This window comes from Erpetoichthys calabaricus, chromosome 1, assembly GCF_900747795.2.
Source record: "Erpetoichthys calabaricus chromosome 1, fErpCal1.3, whole genome shotgun sequence".
Lineage (NCBI taxonomy): Eukaryota > Metazoa > Chordata > Cladistia > Polypteriformes > Polypteridae > Erpetoichthys > Erpetoichthys calabaricus.
The window spans coordinates 17,495,245-17,518,858 of NC_041394.2; the positions used below are offsets into that span (position 1 = coordinate 17,495,245).

The following is a 23,614-nucleotide window of genomic DNA, read 5'->3' on the forward strand; positions in this document are numbered from 1 at the left end:
AGGTCATCAAGAACATGGGTACACAGTTGGAAACTTGTTGAGGGTAAATTTCACACAAATATTAGGAAGTTTTTCATTACACAAAGAACGATAGACACTAAGAGACCAAGTAGTGTGGTAGACAGTAAGACTTTAGGGACTTTCAAAACTCGACTTGATGTTTTTTTGGAACAAATTAGTGGATAGGACTGGCGAGCTTTGTTGGGCTGAATGGCCTGTTCTCATCTAGAGTGTTCTAATGTTCTTATGCTCTAATAAACTGACACAGAACAAATAAACAACAGCAATTTAAAAAGGAATCATTAAGTGTGCACAATTTTATTCAAATTTTTGATTCATCAAAGAAGCCTGCACCTTTTGCTAATATAAGAGCCAACCTGTGGTAACCCTTTTTTATTCAGAATGCCAGTCACTCTGTGCAAGTCACTACCTCTGCCCCCAGCAAAAGTATCCCAAACCACCACACTTCCTCCTCCATGTTTGACAGTTGGTGTCACACACTGAGGAGCCATCCTTTCACCAACAGCGTACAAACACCCTGCGTGATGAACTGAAGATTTAAATTTTCTTTCATCGGTCCATAAATCTTTCTTAACCCAGCCACAGGGGATGCACAAACCAGTTTGCCTGTCCCAAGCCTGGATAAATGGGGAGGGTTACGTCAGGAAGGTCATCCGGTGTAAAATTTTGCCAAATCAATATGCGGACAATATGATCCGCTGTGGCAACCCCTAACGGGAGTAGCCGAAAGAAGAAGAAGGTTCTTAAGACTTTCTTCCAGTCTGCAGTAGACCACAGCCGGTATTTCATAGCCCTATTTTGTCCTTTAAGTAATGGCTTTCTTCCTACCACTCGCCCTGTCAAAGTTCCAGCACAAAGTCACCTCTTCACAGTACAAACTGACACTTGCTTTTTGTCGACCTGCAATGTTAAGCTGTGCTTGAAGCTGTTGTGTTGTGAGGCTCCTGTGATCAGTCAAGCTGGTGACCCTCAGAAACTTGTCTTCCGATTGGGTTGTGACTTTGGGTCCGCCAGATCTCTTCCTATCGGAATTTCTTCCAGTTTCCAGTTGCCTTTGGATTGTGTAGGACACCACTGGACTCACTGACACTATGATATTTTGTTGCAGTTTCTCTAAATGAAAGGCATACAGTTGTAAGGGTAATAACGCACTTTTAATTGTTGTTTTCACTGGAATTTACAACTTTGTACAGTGTGTGGCAAAGGCACTATATAGGCATCGACCCAACACAAACTGACAATGGAGGCACAGGTAAAAATAAAATAAAGATTTTATTTTTCTTCTGCTGGGGGATCACGTCTTCCCCATGTCCATCAGCTATAGCACAGTCCCAAAAACACACAGTATGAAAAACGCCCAAAAACACACTACTCTTCTTCTTCTTCCTCCTCCTCCACTACTCCTCCTCCCTCCGACTCTGGCTCCTCGAGTAGTGGCTGCAGGCTCTTCTTATAGCCCACCCAGATGTACTCCAGGTAATAATTAACCTAATTCAGGCTGCACTTCTGGGTGTGGTTGTATTTCTGCCCACACGGGCTTAGGAAGCCATGCAGCTCCCTCTGGTGGTGGCCACGGATCCCAACAGTTCTGAGCCCTGAAGTCCCACACCTGTGGCCCCGATGTAACCCAGGAGGGCTGCCACCATGCATTCCGGGGGACGTACTGTGCACCCCATGGTTGCTCCCCCGGTCCAAGTGTCAAAGGGGCATCCCGGCCGTCCGCCACAAGTGTAATATTGTCCAAGTAGTACTTCAGAGGGTGTTGTGACACAGTCTATTCCAACTCTGCTTAAAGAGAGACAGAGGGGTTTAAAGTAATCAGCAGAAGTTGGGACACCTGTGCAAATTGTTTGCTACAACTTGTAAGACTTAGTTTACTTTAACTGCTGCAGAACATCTGTAGGTTGTAACCTATTAGTTGTTTCCTGACGAAGGCCCATTTGTAATATTTGGAAATTTCCTTTATTTTTTAAGTTTTTTGCAGAAAAAACTGAGGTGATCTAAAACTTTTGAGTGGTACTATAGGTTGCAATTAAGTGACAAGAACTAAATACCGTATTTTTTGCTCCATAAGATGCACTTTTTTTCCCTAAAAAGAAGGGTGGAAATGTCTGTGCATCTTATGGAGCGAATATTACGTCACAGACCCTGATGTGCATTACCTGACAAAAGTCGACATCCAGGGGTAGAGGGCGACAATTAGCTGTTAATGGTGACAAAACTCACTGTTACGTCACAGGCATTCCCTCTCTGCTTGGAGGAATGTTAGATTCATTGACTCACCATTTAATCCTTGTGTGTGCGCGTGGGTTACAAAATGTAAACAAAGGCAAGATGGCATCGACATCTCACCAGGGAGCGAAGCGAGTGCAGAAAACAAAATACTCAGCAGATGATGTTTTACACATTATCGCCGAGTCGGACTCTGATTTTGTTGAGCGTGATCAGGAGATCGAGCAAGAGAGTGAAGAACTGGCATCAGCTGATTGGACACCAGCCGATGCCGCCTCAGTTGAGTGCATTCGTGCAGCCGATGCACCTATGGCAAGGTTCGTGTGGGAGGAATACCCAGACATTGATTGGGAGCCAAACTGGCTACAGGACTTCACAAGACAGTATGGCTTGCTGTTGGACTCGACAGATTACCAGCCGCTGGACTACTTCAGGCTGTTCTTTCCTGAAGCTGCCTTTCAGCTACTGTCAGATGAGACAAACAGGTATGCAGAGCAATTTTTTGAATCGTGGGCTGCGCTTGCACCGCATTCTCGTTTTCAAAGTGGAAACCCACAACAAAAGACGAGATGAAGGGCTTTGTGGCATTACAAATAGAGATGGGACTAGACTGGCGATATAACTTCAGGGAGCATTGATCCAAATGTGCTTTGTCCCCTGGTGGCTGATGATAGGTATTTGCCGCTGCAAAGTGATTGTGAGAAACTGAGCTTCATAAATTCTGACACTAGCGAGAAGGATTTCTTGGGGTTTCCAGAAAACTAGAAGAGAGCTTGAAATTTAAGTCTCTCCTCATTTGTTAATGACAGTGATGACGGTTCTTAATACCGATGTTGAATTTACATGGTTGAATATTGACTTTACGTGGTTGAAATATTATTCTGCTATATTTTATTGAATATTTTTTTCTCTTGTTTTCCTCCTCTAAACCTAGTTGCGTCTAATGGTCAGGTGCGTCTTAAGGAGCGAAAAATCCGGTAGATGTTAAAGGGCTACATTTAGTTTTAATCAAGTTAAACCTTTGTAACTTTAGACAGCGTGGTAGTGCAGTGCTGTCATTCCTGCCTCACAACACCAAGGATTGTATGGGCTTTGCATGTTTTTCTCATGCATTTCTGGACTGATTGGTATCATTAAGTGCACTAAACTGCACATGATTACCTACTTTAACATGAAAAGCTGGAAATGTGTCTGTAATATTTCTCTGTCGACAAAATACCATTACATCTCAAGTTTTAGATTCATTTGTATGTACCGTATTAATTGTATTAATATTTGCTAGTAATTGTGTTTATGTTTCAATGCCTTGGTGATGTTCCATATAGGTTGTGGGTGGTCTCCAAGAGGCAGGCCACCTGCCAATCACTCTGCCTACCAATTTGGCAGGTCTCCTACAGTTCTTACCTTTCATTTATACCTCTGGTAGTTTACTGCTTACCATTTTACCATTTTAGGTCATTCATTGCATTTCAATTGATTAAATTTGAAGAAAAACTGAAGCACTGAGGTGTTCTAAAACTTTGGTCCATGAGTATACATGCGAGCTTAACCTCTCCTTTAATAGTTGCCACTCATTCAAGAAGAGGTACTGACTTCCCATGAAAATGTTTCTACAGTGCTGTCTACTATTATTGGCACCCCTTGTAAAAATTAGTAAGAAGCATTAAAAAAAAAAAATCAGTTTGCTGATTAACCGTCGTCTTGCACTGAAAAAATGAGAAACATCTGACCTTTATTTGAAACAAGTTCATTCAAAGAAAAACAAAGCCATCATCAAGAAATATATATTTTTAACAAAAACACATGTGCCACAATATGTTGGCACCTATGCATCTAATCCTTTCTACAACCTCCCTTTCCCAATATAACAGCACAGAATCCTCTCTTGAAACCTTTTATAAGGTTGGAGAATACAGAGCATGGCGTCTGAGACCAATTTCTTCTTTCCATAATTTCTCCAGATCACCCAGGGTCCTTGGCCCTCTCCTGCGTTCTCTTCCCTTCAGCTCACTCCACTGGTTTTCAACAGAGTTCAGGTCAGGGGACTGAGATGACCATGGCAGAACTTTGATTTTGTGGTCAGTTAACCATTGCAGGGTTGATTTGGACTTGTGTTTCAGATCATTATCCTGCTGGAAGATCCAGTGATGACCGAGTTTTAGTTTCCTGGCGGAGGCAGGCAAATTTTGATTTGAAATCTCCTGATATTTCATGGAATCCATCATGTCATGCACACTAACAATGTTTCCAGGGCCTTTAGAGGAAAAACAGCCCCACAACATACAATACAATACAATACAGTTTATTTTTGTATAGCCCAATATCACACAAGAAGTGCTGCAATGGGCTTTAACAGACCCTGCCTCTTGACAGCCCCCCATCCTTGACTCTCTAAGAAGACCAGGAAAAACTCCCCAAAAAAACCTTGTAGGGAAAAAATGGAAGAAACCTTGGGAAAGGCAGTTCAAAGAGAGACCCCTTTAGAGGTAGGTTGGGTGTGCAGTGGGTGTTAAAAAGAATACAATACACAGAACAGAAGAAATTCTCAAAACAGTATAAAAATAAAACTTCTACAAGTACGTACCAGAATTTAACAGTAACTGATATCATATATAATGATTTGAATTTGTTCAGAGTCCTGGAGACCTCATCCATCAAGCTGCCTCCCCCATTTGTCCATTCCACAGCTGAAATAGCGCTAATCCGATGAAAGGACCCTTCTAACCCGACATTTCCTCCAATCCTCCATCAGGGATGACTTTACCTTAGGCAGGCAAAACAACTTGGCAGGTGGGCAGTGGCACCAAGTGCCACATTTGAGTGCCGAGAAGAGAAACAGAATAGGTGAGGGTTATTATACAATTCTAACTATCATATTACTTATGTTTTAGTGCTAATGACTAACAACAGAGATGAAATCTGTACAGTTGATCAGCAGCTCTAGTCAGGGTGTGCTAAACTGAAGTTGAGTCTTCAGCCGGGATTTAAAAGCTGAGACTGAAGGGGCATCTCTTATAGTAGCAGGCAGACCACTCCACAGTTTAGGGGCCCTGTAACTAAAAGCTCGACCTCCCACTGTTATTTTATTAATCCTTGGAATCATAAGCAGACCGGCATCTTGAGATCTTAATGTGCGCGCTCTGGTTTGTAAGTCATGATAAGTTCAGACAAGTAAGCCGGACTTCAGCCATTTAATGCTTTATATGTTAAAAGAAGGATTTTGAAATCTGCCCTAAACTTAACCAGGAGCCATTGTAAGGATTTATGAACTGCAGTTATGTGTTTGCAACATCACAGAACCTCCAGCATACAGTATGTCACAGTTGGGACAAGGTTCTTTTCATTATAGCCATCCTTCTTTTTAGACCAAACCCAATTTGCGTGTTTATTGCCAATAAGTTTAATTTTTGCTTCATCAGACCATAGAACACAGTTCCAATGAAAGTTGTAGTAACGTTTTACAAACTCCAGGCGCTTACATCTGTGGATAGCTGACAGCAAATGTTTCTCTCTGGCATACCTTCTAAATAATCTGTTGGCATGGGTGGTTCTAGAGACTTGATAACCCCAGGATTTTACTTCTTCTTGCAGTTCCCCAACTGCGATTCTTGGAGACAGTATTGCCTCTCTTACCATCCTTCTCACTGTACATGGGGGTAAAATAAACTTGGGTCCTCTTCCAGGCAAGTTTGTCACAGTTCCAGTTGATGACTACTTGTTTATTATTGCCCTAACTGTAGAAATGCGCATTTTCAGGCTCGTAGCTATTTTTAATAACCACTCCCTGAGTTATGATGGGAAACACACTTCTCCCTCATTTGGATTGAGTGTTCTCTTTTCTTTGCCATGATGATAGCTGGCTAAGGATTTGGTTCTGTGCCTCCTCACATTTGTATCCCCGTTAATCAGGAAGTCATTGATTTCTCCAATCAACTTAACAATGTCCAATTTAAATGGGAAACAAGCTTCAGTTACATTCTTTCACATTCATTTCCAAGGGTGCCAACAATTGTGGCACATGTGTTTTTGCTAAAAATATTTATTTCTCGATGTGGGCCTTGTTTTTCTTTGAATGAATTTGTTTCAATTAAAGGTCAAGATGTTTCTCATCGTTTCAGTGCAAGATGACGGTTCTTCAGCAAACAGTGAATTTTTTCTAACCCTTCTTGTTAATTTTTACAAGGGGAGCTAATAATAGTGGAGGGCACTGTATTTTGGTTTACCTGCATTTTACGAGCATTACCATTCATTTCAGTGGAACAAGTGTTTTAGGTGAAACCACTCGAGAACTGCTGTAGATTGCAGTTTTCTGAACTGCTCACTTCTAAAACACATAGAGGTGAGTAGTATCACTGAAAATAATTGTAAATAAGTTTACAGGCGGAGTAGGAGCATTGTGGTCAGAAGCTAAAACACTAGAAAAATGTGTGAATGAGCCCTTAAACAGTAGACAAAAATCACAGTTATTAAATCCAAAGAAAATGTTCTAATATCCTTTCCCTGATGTTCCCTGAATGCACGTTAAAAAATAATAATAATAATAATAATACATTTTATTTATTTGAAGGCACCTTTCTAAACACTCAAGGACACCGAACAATAGATAAAAACACAGATTATAAACAAAAGTAAAATACAAAAGTTAAAATCAGACAGAGCAACTGTAATTAAAGAAAGAAAGCAGTCTTAAACAAATGAGTTTTAAGTTTAGATTTGAAAAGTGAGACTGATTCAATATTTCTAAGCTCAGATGGCAGTGAGTTCTAGAGCTGGGGAGCGGAGCGACTGAATCCCATGGTGGTAAGATGGACAAAGGGGATGGTCAAGTGGACGGAGGAAGAGGATCTAAGGGTACGGGAGGGAATGGCAACATGGAGGAGGTCAGACAGATATGGAAGGGCGAGGTTGTGGAGAGCCTTAAAAGTTAGTAGGAGAATTTTGAATTGAATTCGGAACTGAACTAGAAGCCAATGATCTGCTGAAAAATGGGAATGATATGGTGAATAGAGGGGGGTTCTAGTAATGATGAGGGTGGGCAGCTGAATTCTGGACCACTTGAAGCTTATAAAGAGATCTGTGGGAAAGACCAAAGAAAAGGGAATTGCAATAATCCAGACGAGAAGTGACAAGGCTATGAACGAGGATAGCAGTGGTGTGGGGAGTGAGGGGGGGAGAGGCGAATACGATTAATGTTACACAAGTGGAAATATGAAGTCCGGGAGACGTTATTGATGTGGGACTGAAAGGATAAAGTACCGTCAAGGATGACACCCAGACTCTTAACCTGTGGGGAAGGGAAGACAAATGAAAAATGTTCAGTTTTGGATAATGTTGATTTTGTACCAATGAGGAGAACCTCAGTTTTGTCACTTGTTATTTAATTTAAGAAAATCTGAAGAAAACCAGGATTTGATTTCTGCTATGCAATCAATAAGTCAGGAGGGTGGAAAGGAAGAAGTAGGTTTGCTAGTGAGATAGAGCTGGGTGTCATCAGCATAACAATGGAAGCTAATGTTATATTTATGAAAGATATTACCAAGGGGATGGAGGTAAATAATGAAATGGAGAGGCTCCAGGACAGAGCCCACCTGAAGTAACAGCGGTGGGTTGGGATGTGAAAGTTTTAAGCTGAACAAACTGAGTGCGGTCTGAGAGGTAGGATCTGAACCAATCTAGTGGAGTGTGGGTAATGCCAATCGAAGATAATGTCCTCACAGGTGGCGCAGTGGTAGTGTTACTGCTTTGCAGTAAGAGACTGTGGAAGATTGTGGGTTCACTTCCTGGTTCCTCCCTGTGTGGATAGCGCTTTGAGTATTGAGAAAAGCGCTATATAAATGTAATGAATTATTATTATTATTATAATCTATTGAGAAGAGTAGTGTGACAAATAGTGTCAAAGGCTGCACTCAGATCAAGAAGGATGAGAATAGGAATTAAACCAGAATCTGCTGCCATAAGGAGGTCATTAGTCATTTTTATAAGTGCCATTTCTGTACTGTGGAGGGGACGAAAACCAGACTGGTACTGTTCATTCAGATTATTTTGAGATAAATGAGAATGAAGTTGAATAGCCACTAGTTCTTTTCATCAAAAACAATTCTAAGATATGGATGTGTGACGATGCATGGTTACATTTTAAATGTGATGATATCATAGAACACACCCATGTGGCATCACACTCCACAACTGAATGGCGAGCACCTAACAGCATTACTATAAATAATATGGTGGTGCTGAATTCCTCAAGGTCTCATTCCTCTCCATTCCGCATCCTCACACAGAAAGGCTGGCCACAAACTGAGGACCTCAGAGTCCGATTCTACATAAATCAAAACCCTAACATAGAAATGAATGCTGATCCTGCTTCACTGAAGGGAGTTGTCCAATGGCTTCTAATTGTGGGGGGCCTCTGATATAGTGGTAGATTTTTCTCTCAGCCTCCACTGCCGATTTCCCTCCCATATTCCTAATACAGCAACCTGCTTTAAATATCTGTCTGTTTTGTTAGGGCCGCTGTGTGTGGGTCAATATGTCCCAAAAAAGAGAAAGGGATGAAGATGAAGATGAAGAGGAAGAAGAGGAAGAAGATGAAGGACCCGATGAGCCGGAACCTGAAGTGGGCCCCCCCTTGCTCACACCTGTATCCGAAGATGCAGGTATGAAGAAAGTTAATGGAAAGGAGGCAGCAGCCCCCATGGCTCTCCAGTCCCCAGTAATGGAGCAGTAGTCATAGTGGACGACCCAATCATTAGGTGTGCTCCAGAGATGGAGAGTCTCATATGGTGTGCTGCCTTCCGAAGACTCAGGTAGGAGACTTCCCTGGTAAAGTGGATCCAGTGGTTATTGTCTATGATTGAGCAAATGAAATAAGTAAGGGCCGAGTGTTAGTTCTGTAGTTCAAATATAAAGAGTTACATGCCAAGCTGAGGAGCGGAAGTAGCAGGATGGTCTTCTCTGAAGGTCTCCCTGTGCTACATGGCAGTCCAGGTATGACTGAGGAGATCAGAAGGCTTAATGTGTCCCTCAGATCTTAGTGCAGGATAGAAAGATCTACTGATTGTTTATGGGACTCCTTCTGAAACAAATGGGACCTCATCCGCTATGGCGGGTTATGTTTGAATTGGAGGGGCACCGATATATTTTAGAGTTGTATGAGTAGGTGAGTCAAAGAATATTTAAACTGGAGAATGGGGCATTTGGTGCAGGGTGTTTAAGACGGGCCAGGTTTAGACACTGCCTCTAATCTGGGTCCTCACTCCCTCGTACATATCCCGGACAATCTTCACATGCTTCTTTGGTGTTGCTTTCTCCCTTCATGTACCTCCACACTGCTTGATGTGGCACTCTACCATAAGTCTTCTCCAAATCAAAATTCACCTTTCTGTTTTTCTCAGTGCTTCTCTGTGAGCCATCTCAATGCAAATACTGCATCAGTTGTTCCTCTCCCTGCCATAAAACCAAACTGGTCCTCTTCTCTCTCCACCCTTTCCCAAATTGTCATTGTGTGGGACACCGAGTCCATCCTGTTCATTGGTGCCTCTGAGATCTTCCATCCTTCCGTCGGCTTCCAAGGCTTTATACTCTTTCTCCATGTGCAGGCCCTTACTTAGGTTATTCATCCATCAATCCATTATCCAACCCGCTATATCCTAACTACAGGGTCACGGGGGTGTGCTGGAGCCAATCCCAGCCAACACAGTGTGCAAGGTAGGAAACAAACCCCAAGCAGGGAAGGGTGTGCACACACACACCCACACCCACACACACTAGGGACAATTTAGAATCGGCAATGCACCTAACCTGCATGTCTATGGACTGTGGGAGGAAACCGGAGTACCCGGAGGAAACTCACGCAGACACGGGGAGAACATGCAAACTCCATGCAGGGAGGACCCAGGAAGCGAACCTGGGTCTCCTAACTGCTAGGCAGCAGCGCTACCCACTGCGCCACCGTAACGCCCTAGGTAAATCATGCCATTCCAAACAAGGCAAAGAGAGGATCCAATATCATGCTGACTCTGTCACACAGAAATACAATGCCCATTTTCATAGTTGTCCCTTTCTTGTCTTCTAATGCTTGCCTAGCACTTCTAAATGATGAGCCCCTCTGTGGTAAATCTGGCCTGTACATGTGAGTGGATTTATAATTTTTTTTTTTTTACAGAGCACAGTGACATATTAAACATATAAACTTGTCAATGTCAATTTATTTATATAGCACATTTAAAACAACATTGTAATGCTGTGGCCAAAGTGCTTTACAATAATAGAATTAAAGAAAAACATACAATTAACATAAAACATAAATAGAAATAAAATATATGAACATAATATAAGATACATAATAAATAGAAGTGATGTTATATAATCACAATGTGGAAACCATCAGTATTACTGAAGGTCACGGAATGCAAGTGAATAGAAATGAGTCTGTAATCTTGTTTTAAACAGTTCAATTGTAGACGACTCCTTTATGTGACGAGGTAAAGAGTTCCACAGGCGAGGAGCAACAGCGGTTGTTTTACACTTGGTACGAGGGACAACCAGAGACAGCTGACCAGAAGATCTAAGCACTCTAGATGGCTGGTGTAAAACACACAATTCGGATAAATAGGCAGGAGCAAGCCCATGTAAAGATTTAAAAACTAGCAGCAAGATTTTAAAATCAATTCGAAAACTGACAGGCAGCCAGTGTAAAGAAGATAATATTGGAGAAACAGAAACAGACTTTCTTGCCCCAACCAGGAAGCGAGTGGCAGCATTTTGGACCAACTGTAACCTGTGTATCAGGGATTTGTTAATCCCAGAATACAGCGAATTGCAGTAATCGAGGCGAGAAAAGATAAAAGCATGAGTAGCTATCTCAAGATCCCTAGAAGATAAAAAAGGGATAAACTTATTACATTACTTCAATTACTCTAGACATGAAGACAAAGGGGCGACACGGTGGCGCAGTGGGTAGTGCTGCTGCCTCGCAGTTAGGAGACCTGGGGACCTGGGTTCGCTTCCCGGGTCCTCCCTGCGTGGAGTTTGCATGTTCTCCCCGTGTCTGCGTGGGTTTCCTCCGGGCGCTCCAGTTTCCTCCCACAGTCCAAAGACATGCAGGTTAGGTGGATTGGCGATTCTAAATTGGCCCTAGTGTGTGCTTGGTGTGTGGGTGTGGGTGTGTGTGTCCTGCGGTGGGTTGGCACCCTGCCCGGGATTGGTTCCTGCCTTGTGCCCTGTGTTGGCTGGGATTGGCTCCAGCAGATCCCCGTGACCCTGTGTTCAGATTCAGTGGGTTGGTAAATGGATGGATGGATGGATGAAGACAAAGCATAGAAAGTTAAAAGAAGCGTGGTATTTATTACATAAATGATAAATAGAACAAAGAATAATAGAATAAAAGATTGATAGTAAAGTCTGGATATATGTATAGTCTTTAGAAAAAGCTTATGAAACAGTAAAGATGACAAGAATGAATGTCGCAGGTGACTTCTGATCTAGCACTCGTAGTTGTCCATGAAATGCTTTGCCGACTATCAGATGGAAACGGACGCACGTTGCTGGCGCCCTCTTCTGATATCGCTCTGTTATCATCTTCTTCTCTCCTGATGTCGCTCTTCAGACAAGGCATATCTTATATATAAACGTCTACGCTTGGAAGTGTGTGTGTCTGTCTATCCGGGCCGGAAGTGTGAGGCTATAGCATGAAGCTCAAAGAGCCGGCAAGGCAGCCCCAAGTTAACGAGTCGGAAGAAAAACAAAGTATGAGGCTACAGCATGAAGCTGAAACTGACTCCATCGCTAAAGTGAAACTGCTGAGGAAAGACAAATGAGAGAGAAACTCGCTTAGCAGCTGATAGACAAGGGCGGGCGAGCACATCCGCAAAACGAAACTGCCGACTCTCCATTTCAGTTTTTTTTCTGACGATTTCAATAGTTTCTGGGTGCCTGGCCTTTTTACAGAATGGGCTTACACAGCTAGTTTATTATAAAATTCTACCTTTCGCAAAATGTGATTGTTAGATATTCCGATTGGCTGGCTATCAATATGATGAATGTTCTCAAACTCTTTCATCAGTTTGAGAACGTCCGTTTTCCCAAGCAATAAAACCTTTTGTTTTCTTCCTTTCCCAGGCTGTAAACCCATTTAGCAACTTGTTGTCCCAGATGCCCATCCTTTCTCAGGTTATAAAGTAATTGATAGCCTGAGGCATTGTCATGTCTTCCTCTTTTTGTCTGAACATCCGTTTTAAAAGTGAAGTACAATTGGGAAGAGGATATGCTTTGATGTGTCCTGTGTTTAAGTTCATCTAGTGTTGTCTTCACCAAAATATAATGAAAATATGGACAAAAATCTACAGATTTTGTACCCCACAACATCTCTTTCTATTAAAGTGAATGGACTTTTGGAACGCCCCTTGTAACAGAATCGTAGGACCACTGGATTACCTTTAGATCAAGCTTTAATCATTTCTTACCTTTAGACCAAGCTGTCCTCATTGCTTTGGACAGCAGTTGCCCATAAGTCTGATTCCCAGATGGATCTCCTCCTCTCTTTATGACAATTGACACTTGTATACATTAAACAGGATGCAAATTCTGATCTTCTAAGTCTTTTGTTATTTTTTTAAATATTTATAGAGATTGAAAATACAGTACCATGGACTGCAAAGATCTCTTCCAGCCTTATTCCTCAGCACAGCATCGCTATCCTTCAATCAAACATTTGGCCAGGAGCGTACACCTTTGCTACAGGAAGGTGAGTTTATTTCTCAGCATTAAACACATCTGGTCGTCACTTAGCATGGATTTTAATCATTTAGAAACTCTTCTGGTAATGTTCTGAAGAGCTCCTGGACCATGATAATTGGTAGACAGAGATGACTGTAAAGCACAAATTCCTCAGTTCAATGCCCATCCATAATTCACTGTGTGACCCTAAGTGACCCTCATCCTCGTATGGTACACATGGAGACTGGTTTACTGCTCATCTTGGGTGGGGATCTTAATGAAAAAGAAGCGTAACGTCACATTCTCAGATCTGCTTCTTTCCAGTTCAGTTTGGGGCAGAACCTGTCATTAGGTGTTTTACCACCACAGGAACTTTGGTTTCAGGAACAAATGAGTTACTGTATGATGTAAACCAGGGGTCCCCAACTCCGGTCCTGCAGGGCACCAGTGGCTGCAGGTTTTCATTCTAACCCTTTTCTTATTTAGTGACCTGTTTTTGCTGCTACTTAATATCCATCCGTCCATTATCCAACCCACAATATCCTAACTACAGGGTCACGGGGGTCTGCTGGAGCCAATCCCAGCCAACACAGGGCGCAAGGCAGGAAACAAACCCTGGGCAGGATTCCAGCCCACTGCAGGGCACACACACACACACACACACACACCAAGCACACACTAGGGACAATTTAGACTCACCAATGCACCTAACCGGCATGACTTTGGACTGTGGGAGGAATCCCACGCAAGCACGGGGAGAACATGCAAACTCCACGCAGGGAGGATCTGGGAAGCCAACCCAGGTCTCCTTACTGTGAGGCAGCAGCGCTACCCACTGCGCCACCGTGCCGCCCCTAATTAATACCTTTTGAATTAATTTTAATTGACTTGCTCTTGAAGACTTAGATGCCTGAATTGTTTCTTTTTCCTTAATTAGCAGCCAAACAATAATGAGATGCAAAATTAACCAGAACATGACCAGCAAAACATGACCAACATTGTCGATCATGCAATATGGAAAGGTGAAGGTCTCAGGAATGCTGATCTGCTCAGGTCCCCAAAACATTTCACCAGTTCTCTTAAAAAACAGAAAATCTGTAATTTTGTAAATGTCTGCCATTGCACAATGAGAGCAGCAACAAGCCATGGAATTAAAGAATGGGTGAAATTGGTTGGAGTTTGAGGCCCTCACTTAGTTGGTCTTCTGTTGGCTCCCTCACTTCACATTTCATTTCTGTTTGGGTGCCATTTAAGAAAAGAAATGAAGAAATTCAGAGGAGTGATGAAGAAATTCAGGGGAGCAAATCTTAAAACACAAGTCACTTAAAATGAATTCAAAAGAAGTTAATTAGCAGCAAAAACAGGTCACTAATTAAGAAAAGGGTTAGAATGAAAACCTGAAGCCACTGGGGCCCTCCTGGACCGGAGTTGGGGACCCCTGATGTAGACTCTTGGCCAGATGTGGCCCCTATAACCAGTTCAGTGAATTCCACCGCACAACAGGAGCTGTGGCCTTAAGGCAAAATATGGTACACGGATAGAAGAGGGATGCGGTTCAAAGTGAGGCACATTCAGGACCTCCTTCTCCCTACTTATCGATGCGGTGGAAGGCGCGGCGCACCAGGGAGGTGGCTATTTAAAGAGCTGTGTGTTAAGTGTGGCACGATTGTGAGTTCATAGTGGACTCCCCCCCACGTTGCTTCAAAAGGAGAGACTATTGCTTTGATGAGATTCATGGCGTGGCGCACCAGAGAGATGATTATGAAGAGTGATGCAGTGCGATTGGGAGTTCATGGGATTCCCCTACCATTTTGCTTTGAACCGATTGCGACTTCATAGGGGAGATTATTACTTTGATTTGGTGCATAGCCTGGTACACTAGACAAGCTATTGGGAGGTCACATGGTCCCCACACACCTTACTGCTTTGAACCAATTGAGACTCCACGGGGGAGACTGTTGCTTTCATTTGGTGCATAGTGTGGCACAGCAGGGAGGTGTCTATGAAATGTGATGTGGCACGAAGTTCACAGGTGACCCCCTACCTTATTGCTTCAAGTTTGTCTACAGCATATTGAATTAAGAGTATGAATACATCTATGAAGGAGAAATTTTAGTTTTTGATTTGTAATAATTTTACAAACTTCTGACTTCAACGTCATTGAGTTATTATGTGCAAATTGATGGGAAAAAATGGCAAATGTATCCATTTCAACTTAAAACTGCAACACAATAAAATGTGCAGAATATGAAGGGCTGTGAATACTTTCCAAATCCACTGTCTATAAAAACACAAAGTGACAGATTAATAAAGTACCTCTAAGTAACTTTTTCATATTGTGTTAACATGGATGTAGAACTTCAGTGGATTGTGGTCATTATCTGAGAGCTCCCATGACATAACGAAGAAAACAACTGCACTTACAAAAAATCTAAGGTCCTCCATGTGCCACCATTCCATAAATCTGCCCCTAAGGTTACCCATGTGTTACCATTCCATAAATCTGCTCATAAGGTCCTCGATGTGTCACCATTCCATAAATCTGCTCATAAGGTCTTCCATGTGCCACCATTCCATAAATATGTTCATATGGTACTCCATGTGCCACCATTCCATTAATCTGCTCATAAGGTCCTCCATGTGCCATCTTTCCATAAATCTGCTCATAAGGTCTTCCATGTGCCACCATTCCTTTAATCTGTTCATAAAATTAATCTGTTCATAAGGTCCTCCATGTGCCACCATTCCATTAATCTGCTCATAAGGTCCTCCATGTGCCATCTTTCCATAAATTTACTCATAAGGTCTTCCATGTGCCACCATTCCTTTAATCTGTTCATAACAGTAATCTGTTCATAAAGACCTCCATGTGCCACCATTCCATTAATCTGCTCATAAGGTCCTCCATATGCCATCTTTCCATAAATCTGCTCATAAGGTCCTCGATGTGTCACCATTCCATAAATCTGTTCATAAGGTCCTCCATGTGCCACCATTCCATTAATCTGCTCATGAAGTCCTCCATGTGCCACCATTCCATTAATCTGTTCATAAGGTCCTCCATGTGCCACCATTCCATTAATCTCTTCATGAGGTCCTCCATGTGCCACCATTCCATTAATCTGTTCATAAGGTCCTCCATGTACCACCATTCCATTAATCTACTCATAAGGTCCTACATATGCCATCTTTCCATAAATCTGCTCATAAGGTCCTCGATGTGCCACCATTCCATAAATCTGCTCATAAGGTCTTCCATGTGCCACCGTTCAATAAATATGTTCATAAGGTACTCCATGTGCCATCATTCCATAAATCTGTTCATAACATTAATCTGTTCATAACAGTAATCTGTTCATAAAGTCCTCCATGTGCCACCATTCCATTAATCTGCTCATAAGGTCCTCCATATGCCATCTTTCCATAAATCTGCTCATAAGGTCCTCCATGTGCCACCATTCCATTAATCTGCTCATAAGGTCCTCCATATGCCATCTTTCCATAAATCTGCTCATAAGGTCCTCGATGTGCCACCATTCCATAAATCTGCTCATAAGGCCTTCCATGTGCCACCATTCAATAAATATGTTCATAAGGTACTCCATGTGCCATCATTCCATAAATCTGTTCATAACATTAATCTGTTCATAAGGTCCTCCATGTGCCATCTTTCCATAAATCTGCTCATAAGGTCTTCCATGTGCCACCATTTCTTTAACCTGTTCATAACAGTAATCTGTTCATAAAGTCCTCCATGTACCGCCATTCCATAAATCTGCCGCTAAGGTTACCCTTGTGTCACCATTCCATAAATCTGTTCATAACATTAATCTGTTCATAAGGTCCTCCATGTGCCACCATTCCATTAATCTGCTCATGAGGTCCTCCATGTGCCACCATTCCATTAATCTGTTCATAAGGTCCTCCATGTACCACCATTCCATTAATCTACTCATGAGGTACTCCATGTGCCGCCATTCCATTAATCTGTTTCTAAGGAAACCCTTATGTCACCATTCCATAAATCTGCTTATAAGGTCCTCCATGTTTCACCATTCCATTAATCTGTTCATAAGGTTCTCCATGTGTCCCCATTCCATAAATATGCTTATATGGTCCTCCATGTGCTGCCATTCCATGACTCTTCTCATAATGTGCTCCATGTGTCACAATTCCATGAATTTGCTCAGAAGGTCCCCCATGTGTTGCCAGTCCATAAATCTGTTAATAAGGTCTTCCATGTGCCGCCATTCCATTAATCTGCTCATAAGGTCTGCCATGTGTCACCATTCCTTTTGAATTCACCATCTGTCCTATCCTTTGCAGGAAATTTGAGAACATCTACATAGGTTGGGGCCACAAATATGTAGCAGAAAACTACTGCCCTCCTTTTCCTCCCCAGGCACAAGTGGAGTACCCTTCTGTTCCTGAGATTTTTGAGACTTCAGATCCCACTGTAGCTGAGGAGTTGGCATATAGGCAGGCCATGGAAGAAGAACATAAGGGCAAAGAAGAAATGGAGGAGGAGGACGAAGAACAGGATGAGGAGGACGATGAAGATGACTAGTGTGGACACTTTTTTGTGACTGAAGACAGAGAAGAAAATTAAAATTAGTAAAAACCTTTTATTGATACATACCAGGCAAGGGTAAAATGACAGAGAAATACAGTCCTAGGACACCGCACTTCATCTGCCTCGAGCGCAGATATCCTTGCTGTTTTATAGCTTTCTAGTCTCCTGATCGTTGACCACGTAAGCAATAAAAATAGCGTCCTGACTCATTTTGTATTATTCCAATTGGTAAAGTCTTTACCCTAAAGGTATATTTTCTTGTCACACACATCATTAAAAGGAAAATTACAGAAAGTATATATGCTTTTTGTCACATACGCAAAACACAAACAAGTTTGATCATTCTGTCCTATTTTCTGTACTTACACACATACATTTTGTTCAATTACATCATTTTATGTTTTTACACTCCTCCCTTTTTGAACAAAATGATGTGGGCAGTAGAATTAAATTGAAATGGTTGATGAAGGGGAAGGGGGGGAAAAGGGGATGGGGAGGAGAAAATGGAAGAAGCTATACGAGACATGTGCTCCTCATGTAGCATATATGCCCTTAATTATAGAGAATCGAGTCTTTAAGCTGTATTGCAGGCTTTTATAAGGAGAATATCCCCAGTCATCTGACCCTGTATTTGCAAAGACTAAACCCCACCGACTGTACCAGTCTTCGAAATCCGTATCAGCTGAAACACAAACATATTTATCAGACCAGGTCCATTGTTCTTGTCGTCCGACTCCACAGTCCACAATTGAGCAGAAATCAATTTGCACTGAAGTGGTGAGTCCCTGTGTGACCGTGATATTTGGGTATCTCTGATTCTGGTTCTGTTTTACCTTATAAAGATAAAGATCACCACCCATCCTTGGGTAGCCCGAGAGGGTGCGGGTAACAGTCAACAGAAAAAGTATTTTTAAGATAGCCATTTCTTGCAATGCGATGCGTGGATCCAGGCAGGCAGTCCTTCAACTTTCACGGCATGTGGTGTGGATAGAAGAATTTGGAATGGTCCTCTCCACCTAGGCTTATGCCAGTGTTTCCTCCGAGTATCTCGAACCAGGATCCAGGTGCCCAAGGGAATTGGTAAATCCTTAGAAGGTGGGCTGGTCCTCCAGGCTTGATTAACCTGCTGGTGGACTTCCTTCAACGAGGTTCGGAGACCTGCAAGACTAGAGAGAAGATCATTGTCCACAGTATGCAAATTCACATTTCCTACAACCATGCCAATGGGCATGGGACGTCCGGTCAGAATCTCAAACGGCGATAGTCCCAGTTGTCGGTGTGTCCGTCCCCTTAGTCCCATTAAAGCTAAGGGTAGTGCATCCGGCCATGATAAATTAGTTTGTTCACAAATTTTTGCGAGTTTAGCTTTTAAAGTGCCATTGCATCGTTCTACGATGCCTCCGCTTTGGGGATGGTATTTACAATAATGGTGCACATTAATTTGTAGCCAGGTGGTTAATTCATTTATAACAGAGTTCACAAAATGAGTGCCATTATCTGTTTGTAACTTTTGAGGGATACCCCATCTTGGAATAATCTCTTTAATTAGTGCTTTAGCTACTGTTTTGGCATCGTTGTGTTTTGAAGGGAAAGCCTCTACCCATCGGGAGAACACATCGACAATCACAAGACAATATCGGTACCCTTTAGACGGTGTTAGTTCAATGAAATCCATTTGGAGGTGTTCAAACGGACCCATTGGATTAGGGGTAACGGCGGGACTTACCTGGGTACCTTTTCCCACATTAAACTTTTGACATATTGCACAGCGTCTGCAAAATTGCTCTGCATATGTAGAGAAACCTACAGCTTCCCAATGTTTTTCAACATCTCGAACCATGGCATCTCTACCTGCGTGATCGAGGCCATGGGCGATTTTTGCCATTCCTGGGAAAGAGGCTTTTGGGAGAAAAGGTTTGTTAGTGTGTTTATGAGTCCAGACTCCATCAGAGAGGGACCCTTCTTTGGACCATTTTCTCCTTTCGATATCCGTGGCTGCACTCTGTAAAGAAATAATTTGATTATCAGGGTCCTGGTCATTTCTCTGTTGGAATAAAGAAATTGGTGTGTTATTATATGCAGCCTCTTTAGCAAAGTGGTCAGCTAATTAATTTCCTTTGCTAACAGGATCCTGTTTTCCTGTGTGAGCTTGACATTTAACAATCGCTAGCTTCGATGGTTTGGTTATAGCTTCTAAAAGGGATTCGATCAATTTCTGATGTTGGATGGGTTTGCCAGTACTGGTCTTAAATCCCCTTAGTTTCCATAGTGCTCCATGATCATGGCAGACTCCAAAAGCATACCTGGAATCCGTATAAATTGTTACGATCTTCCCTTCAGACAGCTGACATGCTCGAGTGAGTGCTACGAGTTCAGCTGCTTGTGCACTCAAGCTTGATGAAATTCGATTTGCTTCCAGCAGACGGTCCCCTTGGACCACTGCGTAACTGGTTGAGGGTGCTCCATTTTTCAATCGCAAGGAACATCCATCCACAAAAATCATTTCTCCAGTTTCTAAAGGTGTTTCCTGTAGATCTACTCTAGGTTTTACAACCTTTGCTATTTCATCATGGCAATTATGTGGTTCTCCTTCGTTGTTAATTGGGAGAAGAGTGGCTGGATTTAAAGTGGAGCATCTTTCAATTGTAACATTTGACAAAGTACAGAGTACATTCTGATAGTGTATTGCCCTAGCAGTAGTGAGATGTGAAGTTTTGGCTTGTACTAGGATAGAATGTACAGCGTGAGGCACTTTAACTGTTAGGGGGCTCATGAGAACTACATCCGTGCTTGCTAATACAGCTTCTGTTGTTGCAGCCACAGCACGAAGACACGGAGGAAGTGCTGCGGCCCCTGGATCCAGTTTTTTAGAAAAATAAGCCACCGGTCTTTGTTTATCTCCGTGTTTTTGCGTCAGTACTGCATTCATAAATCCCTGCTTTTCGTCCACGAACAAAGTGAATGGACGAGAATGACCAGGCAAACCAAGCGCGGGCGCAGATAGAAGAGCAGTTTTTAGGTCACAGAGAGCCTTCTCAGCCTGTTCATTCCATTGGACCTGGCCAGAGAGGGGGATGCCAGGAGTATTAGCCAATTGTTGCAACGGCTGTGCTCTTTCAGTAAAATTTAGAACCCACTGTCTGCAGTAGCCCAGAATACCTAAAACAGACATAACCTGTTGTTTTGTGACCGGTCTAGGAAGATTTTGGATGGCTGTAATGCGATCGCTAGAGAGAACTCTTGTTCCATACGTAATGTCATGACCTAGATATTTTACAGTTGTTTTGATTAGCTGCAGCTTAACTTTAGAAACTTTATGGCCATTGTCCCCCAAAAACAGCAACAATTTCTGGGTATCTTTTGTACAATCTTCTTCCGTAGCGCTACATAGCATTATGTCATCTACATACTGTATCAATGTACTACCTCTGTCCGGCCAAAAGCCTTCTAAATTTTGGGCAAGAGCTTGTCCATATACACAAGGGGCTTCAGTGTATCCCTGAGGCATGACGGTCCATGTCCAACGGCGGTTTTGGAAAGTAAAAGCAAACCAAAATTGAGAATCAGGGTGTACAGGGATAGAAAAGAAAGCATTAGCTAGGTCAATAACGGAGAAGTACCGAGCGGAAGGAGGGATAGTAGAGAGGATAGTGGAAGGATTAGGGACGATAGGGGCCCTAGGGAAGATGGCAGAATTTACTTGTCGCAAATCTTGTACGAAACGCCATGAACCGTCAGCCTTTTTTACAGGTAGAATGGGGGAATTGACTGGAGAGTATTCAATTGGAATAATGGCACCGCGTTTGACGAGATCGGAATGTACGGCGGAGATGCCAGCCTCTGCTTCGGGAGACAGAGGATATTGGGCACGGTGCGGGCGGAAGGAGGATTTCGGGTGAATCACCAGAGGCTTACAATGGGCTATCCTTCCATAATCATTCTTTCCCTGGGACCATAGTGAATCAGGGAGCATAGAGAGCCAAGAAGGGAAAGTGGTTTGCAATGAACAAGCAAAAGAGGAAGGACGGCACAAAGCACGATGTACTAAACAATCAGTTTGAAACACCACTTTAGTTATTAAATGGTCAGGAGTATCAAAAATACCTGGAGTAACTTGTAACCAGTCTGTTCTTTCAAGGCATTTTTCTACCCATGGTCCTATTTCCCCCCATTTAACAGTGCGTGATTTAGCTAAGGAAATATGAGGCACTGAGTCGCCAAGATAAAATATATGTTGTGAGCATGTAAGATGAACAGAAGCAGCTGCCTTTGTGGATGAAATAAAAACACAGGAGATGTGAAGGGTTTCGGGGCGAGTACCAGAAGTAAGGAAAGATTCTAGCCAGGGGGTGTCTACTTCTATAGGGAAGTATTGGGCAGTACAGTGTAAAATGTCAGGGGCCTGTAAATTGGGAAAGAGACAGGGGGAAAAAGAGTGTAGGGCTTTGAGGAGAATGGTGTGTGGGGAAATATTTAAAGTCCAAGCTGCAAAAGAGGGTTTGGGGTAAGGGGCAATTTGACACAACAACTTGGGGGTAGAACAGAAAAAACCTTTGTCAGTCATAGAAATAGAAAGAGAAAGTTTTGTCATGAGATCTCTTCCTAAAAGGTTAACTGGACAGAGCTGATTCAAAAGAAAACAATGCAGTAAGGTATGTCCGCCAGGACGTGACTGGACTTGAAGAGGTTTTGATACTTGAAGAAGGTGAGGTTGTCCAGAAGCAGTAAGCACAGTAACAGTCTCGTTTGAGGCAGGGACCTTTGCCAGCGAGAGGGTAGATCGAGTGGCACCAGTGTCGATTAAGAAAATAGTCTCAGTGCCATCAACGAACAATGTCAGTAAAGGATCAGTCTCTGAATTATGGGTGAGCAAAGGTAGTTGAAAAGAGTGGCTGGAGGTCCCTGCGTTTTCCTATGGCCAGTATTGTTGGTCAGGGGTATCAGAAAAAACAGGTGGAATAGGGGGAGGCGGGGGCTGTTGCTGTCTGTGAGGGCACTCCCGACGAAAATGTCCAGTTTCACCACAGGCGTAGCAAGAGTAGGAATTAACATTGGGATTAAAGGGAGAGGGAATAAAAGGATTCTTATTGTGGTCAACAGGAGGAGCTCCAAAACCACCTCGTCCTCGTCCCCTTCCTCTAAGGCCATATCCTCGGCCTCGGTCAGGAGTATTCCTGGTATAATAGTTCATCTGTGCTGCCAATAATTTGGCATGAGAGTCCGATTCCTTCTGCTTAGTTTGTTTTTCGGCATGATCAGCATGTCGTTTGACTTCATCAAACGCGGCACTTTCCCACCCAATACAGGAAGTGCGGACCTTGTTTTGTATATCAAGGCGCAAACCGGAAACAAAAAGTGGAACTGCAGCTCGGGTGCGGTCATCAACATTTTCCAAGCCCGAGTGATTAGCCATAAGGTCTTGAATCCTATGTGCCCATTCATCAACCGTCTCGTCTCTCTTTTGTTTTGCAGCAGAAATAAGGGACCAGTCCGTTCCTTTTTTATATTTTTCTGCAATATTTTGTCTCAACGCCTCCCATTGTGGGTTAAATTCGCCTTCTCCACCAATCCCCTGTCCTCGAGTTAAAGCTGGGTTCCATACCCATGGAACATCATTGCGGACACCCTTGCAAACAGTGGCCCATGTGGTCCCAAGCTTTCGACGAAGTACCTGGGTCCATTCAGCAGCGTTAGGCTTATACATGCTATCTAACTGATCAAGTTGTTCAACAAATTTTAGTCCTCCTACTTCCTTTGGATCTGGAAGTGCATTCACGACATCCTTTAGTTCTTGGATGTCCCAGTTCCGATTTATCATAACTGTTGTGGGATTTTGGGGTCCGGCTGGATGGGCAGGGTTATAATGGGGATTGGGAACTTCTATAAAGGGCAAGTAAGTAAAGGTGAAGGATCAGAAGAGAAAAAAGTTGGAGCTGGTTTGTGAGTGGAGGTTTGACTTCGAGTGCATTTGGAGACGGGGGTTTGTCTAGTACGGGGTGGGTCATAGTGATCTGTGCCTGGGGGATCATCAGGGGAAACTTCTGCCAGTTGTAGTGTAGGGGTGGCAGTCGG

General features: G+C 42.9%; 2 protein-coding genes across 2 annotated transcripts in view; both read left to right on the forward strand.

Annotated features, from left to right (window-relative positions):
* Window positions 1-17,536, forward strand: part of LOC114665744 (radial spoke head protein 4 homolog A-like) — a 52,732-nt gene extending 35,196 nt beyond the window's left edge. The window contains exons 5-7 of the mRNA XM_051934190.1: window positions 8,762-8,909; window positions 12,880-12,997; window positions 17,296-17,536. Of these exons, the coding sequence (XP_051790150.1) occupies window positions 8,762-8,909; window positions 12,880-12,997; window positions 17,296-17,536 (507 nt within the window). The remainder of the gene's footprint in view (window positions 1-8,761; window positions 8,910-12,879; window positions 12,998-17,295) is intronic.
* Window positions 1-23,614, forward strand: part of sympk (symplekin) — a 581,858-nt gene that overhangs the window by 181,472 nt on the left and 376,772 nt on the right. The window lies entirely within an intron of this gene.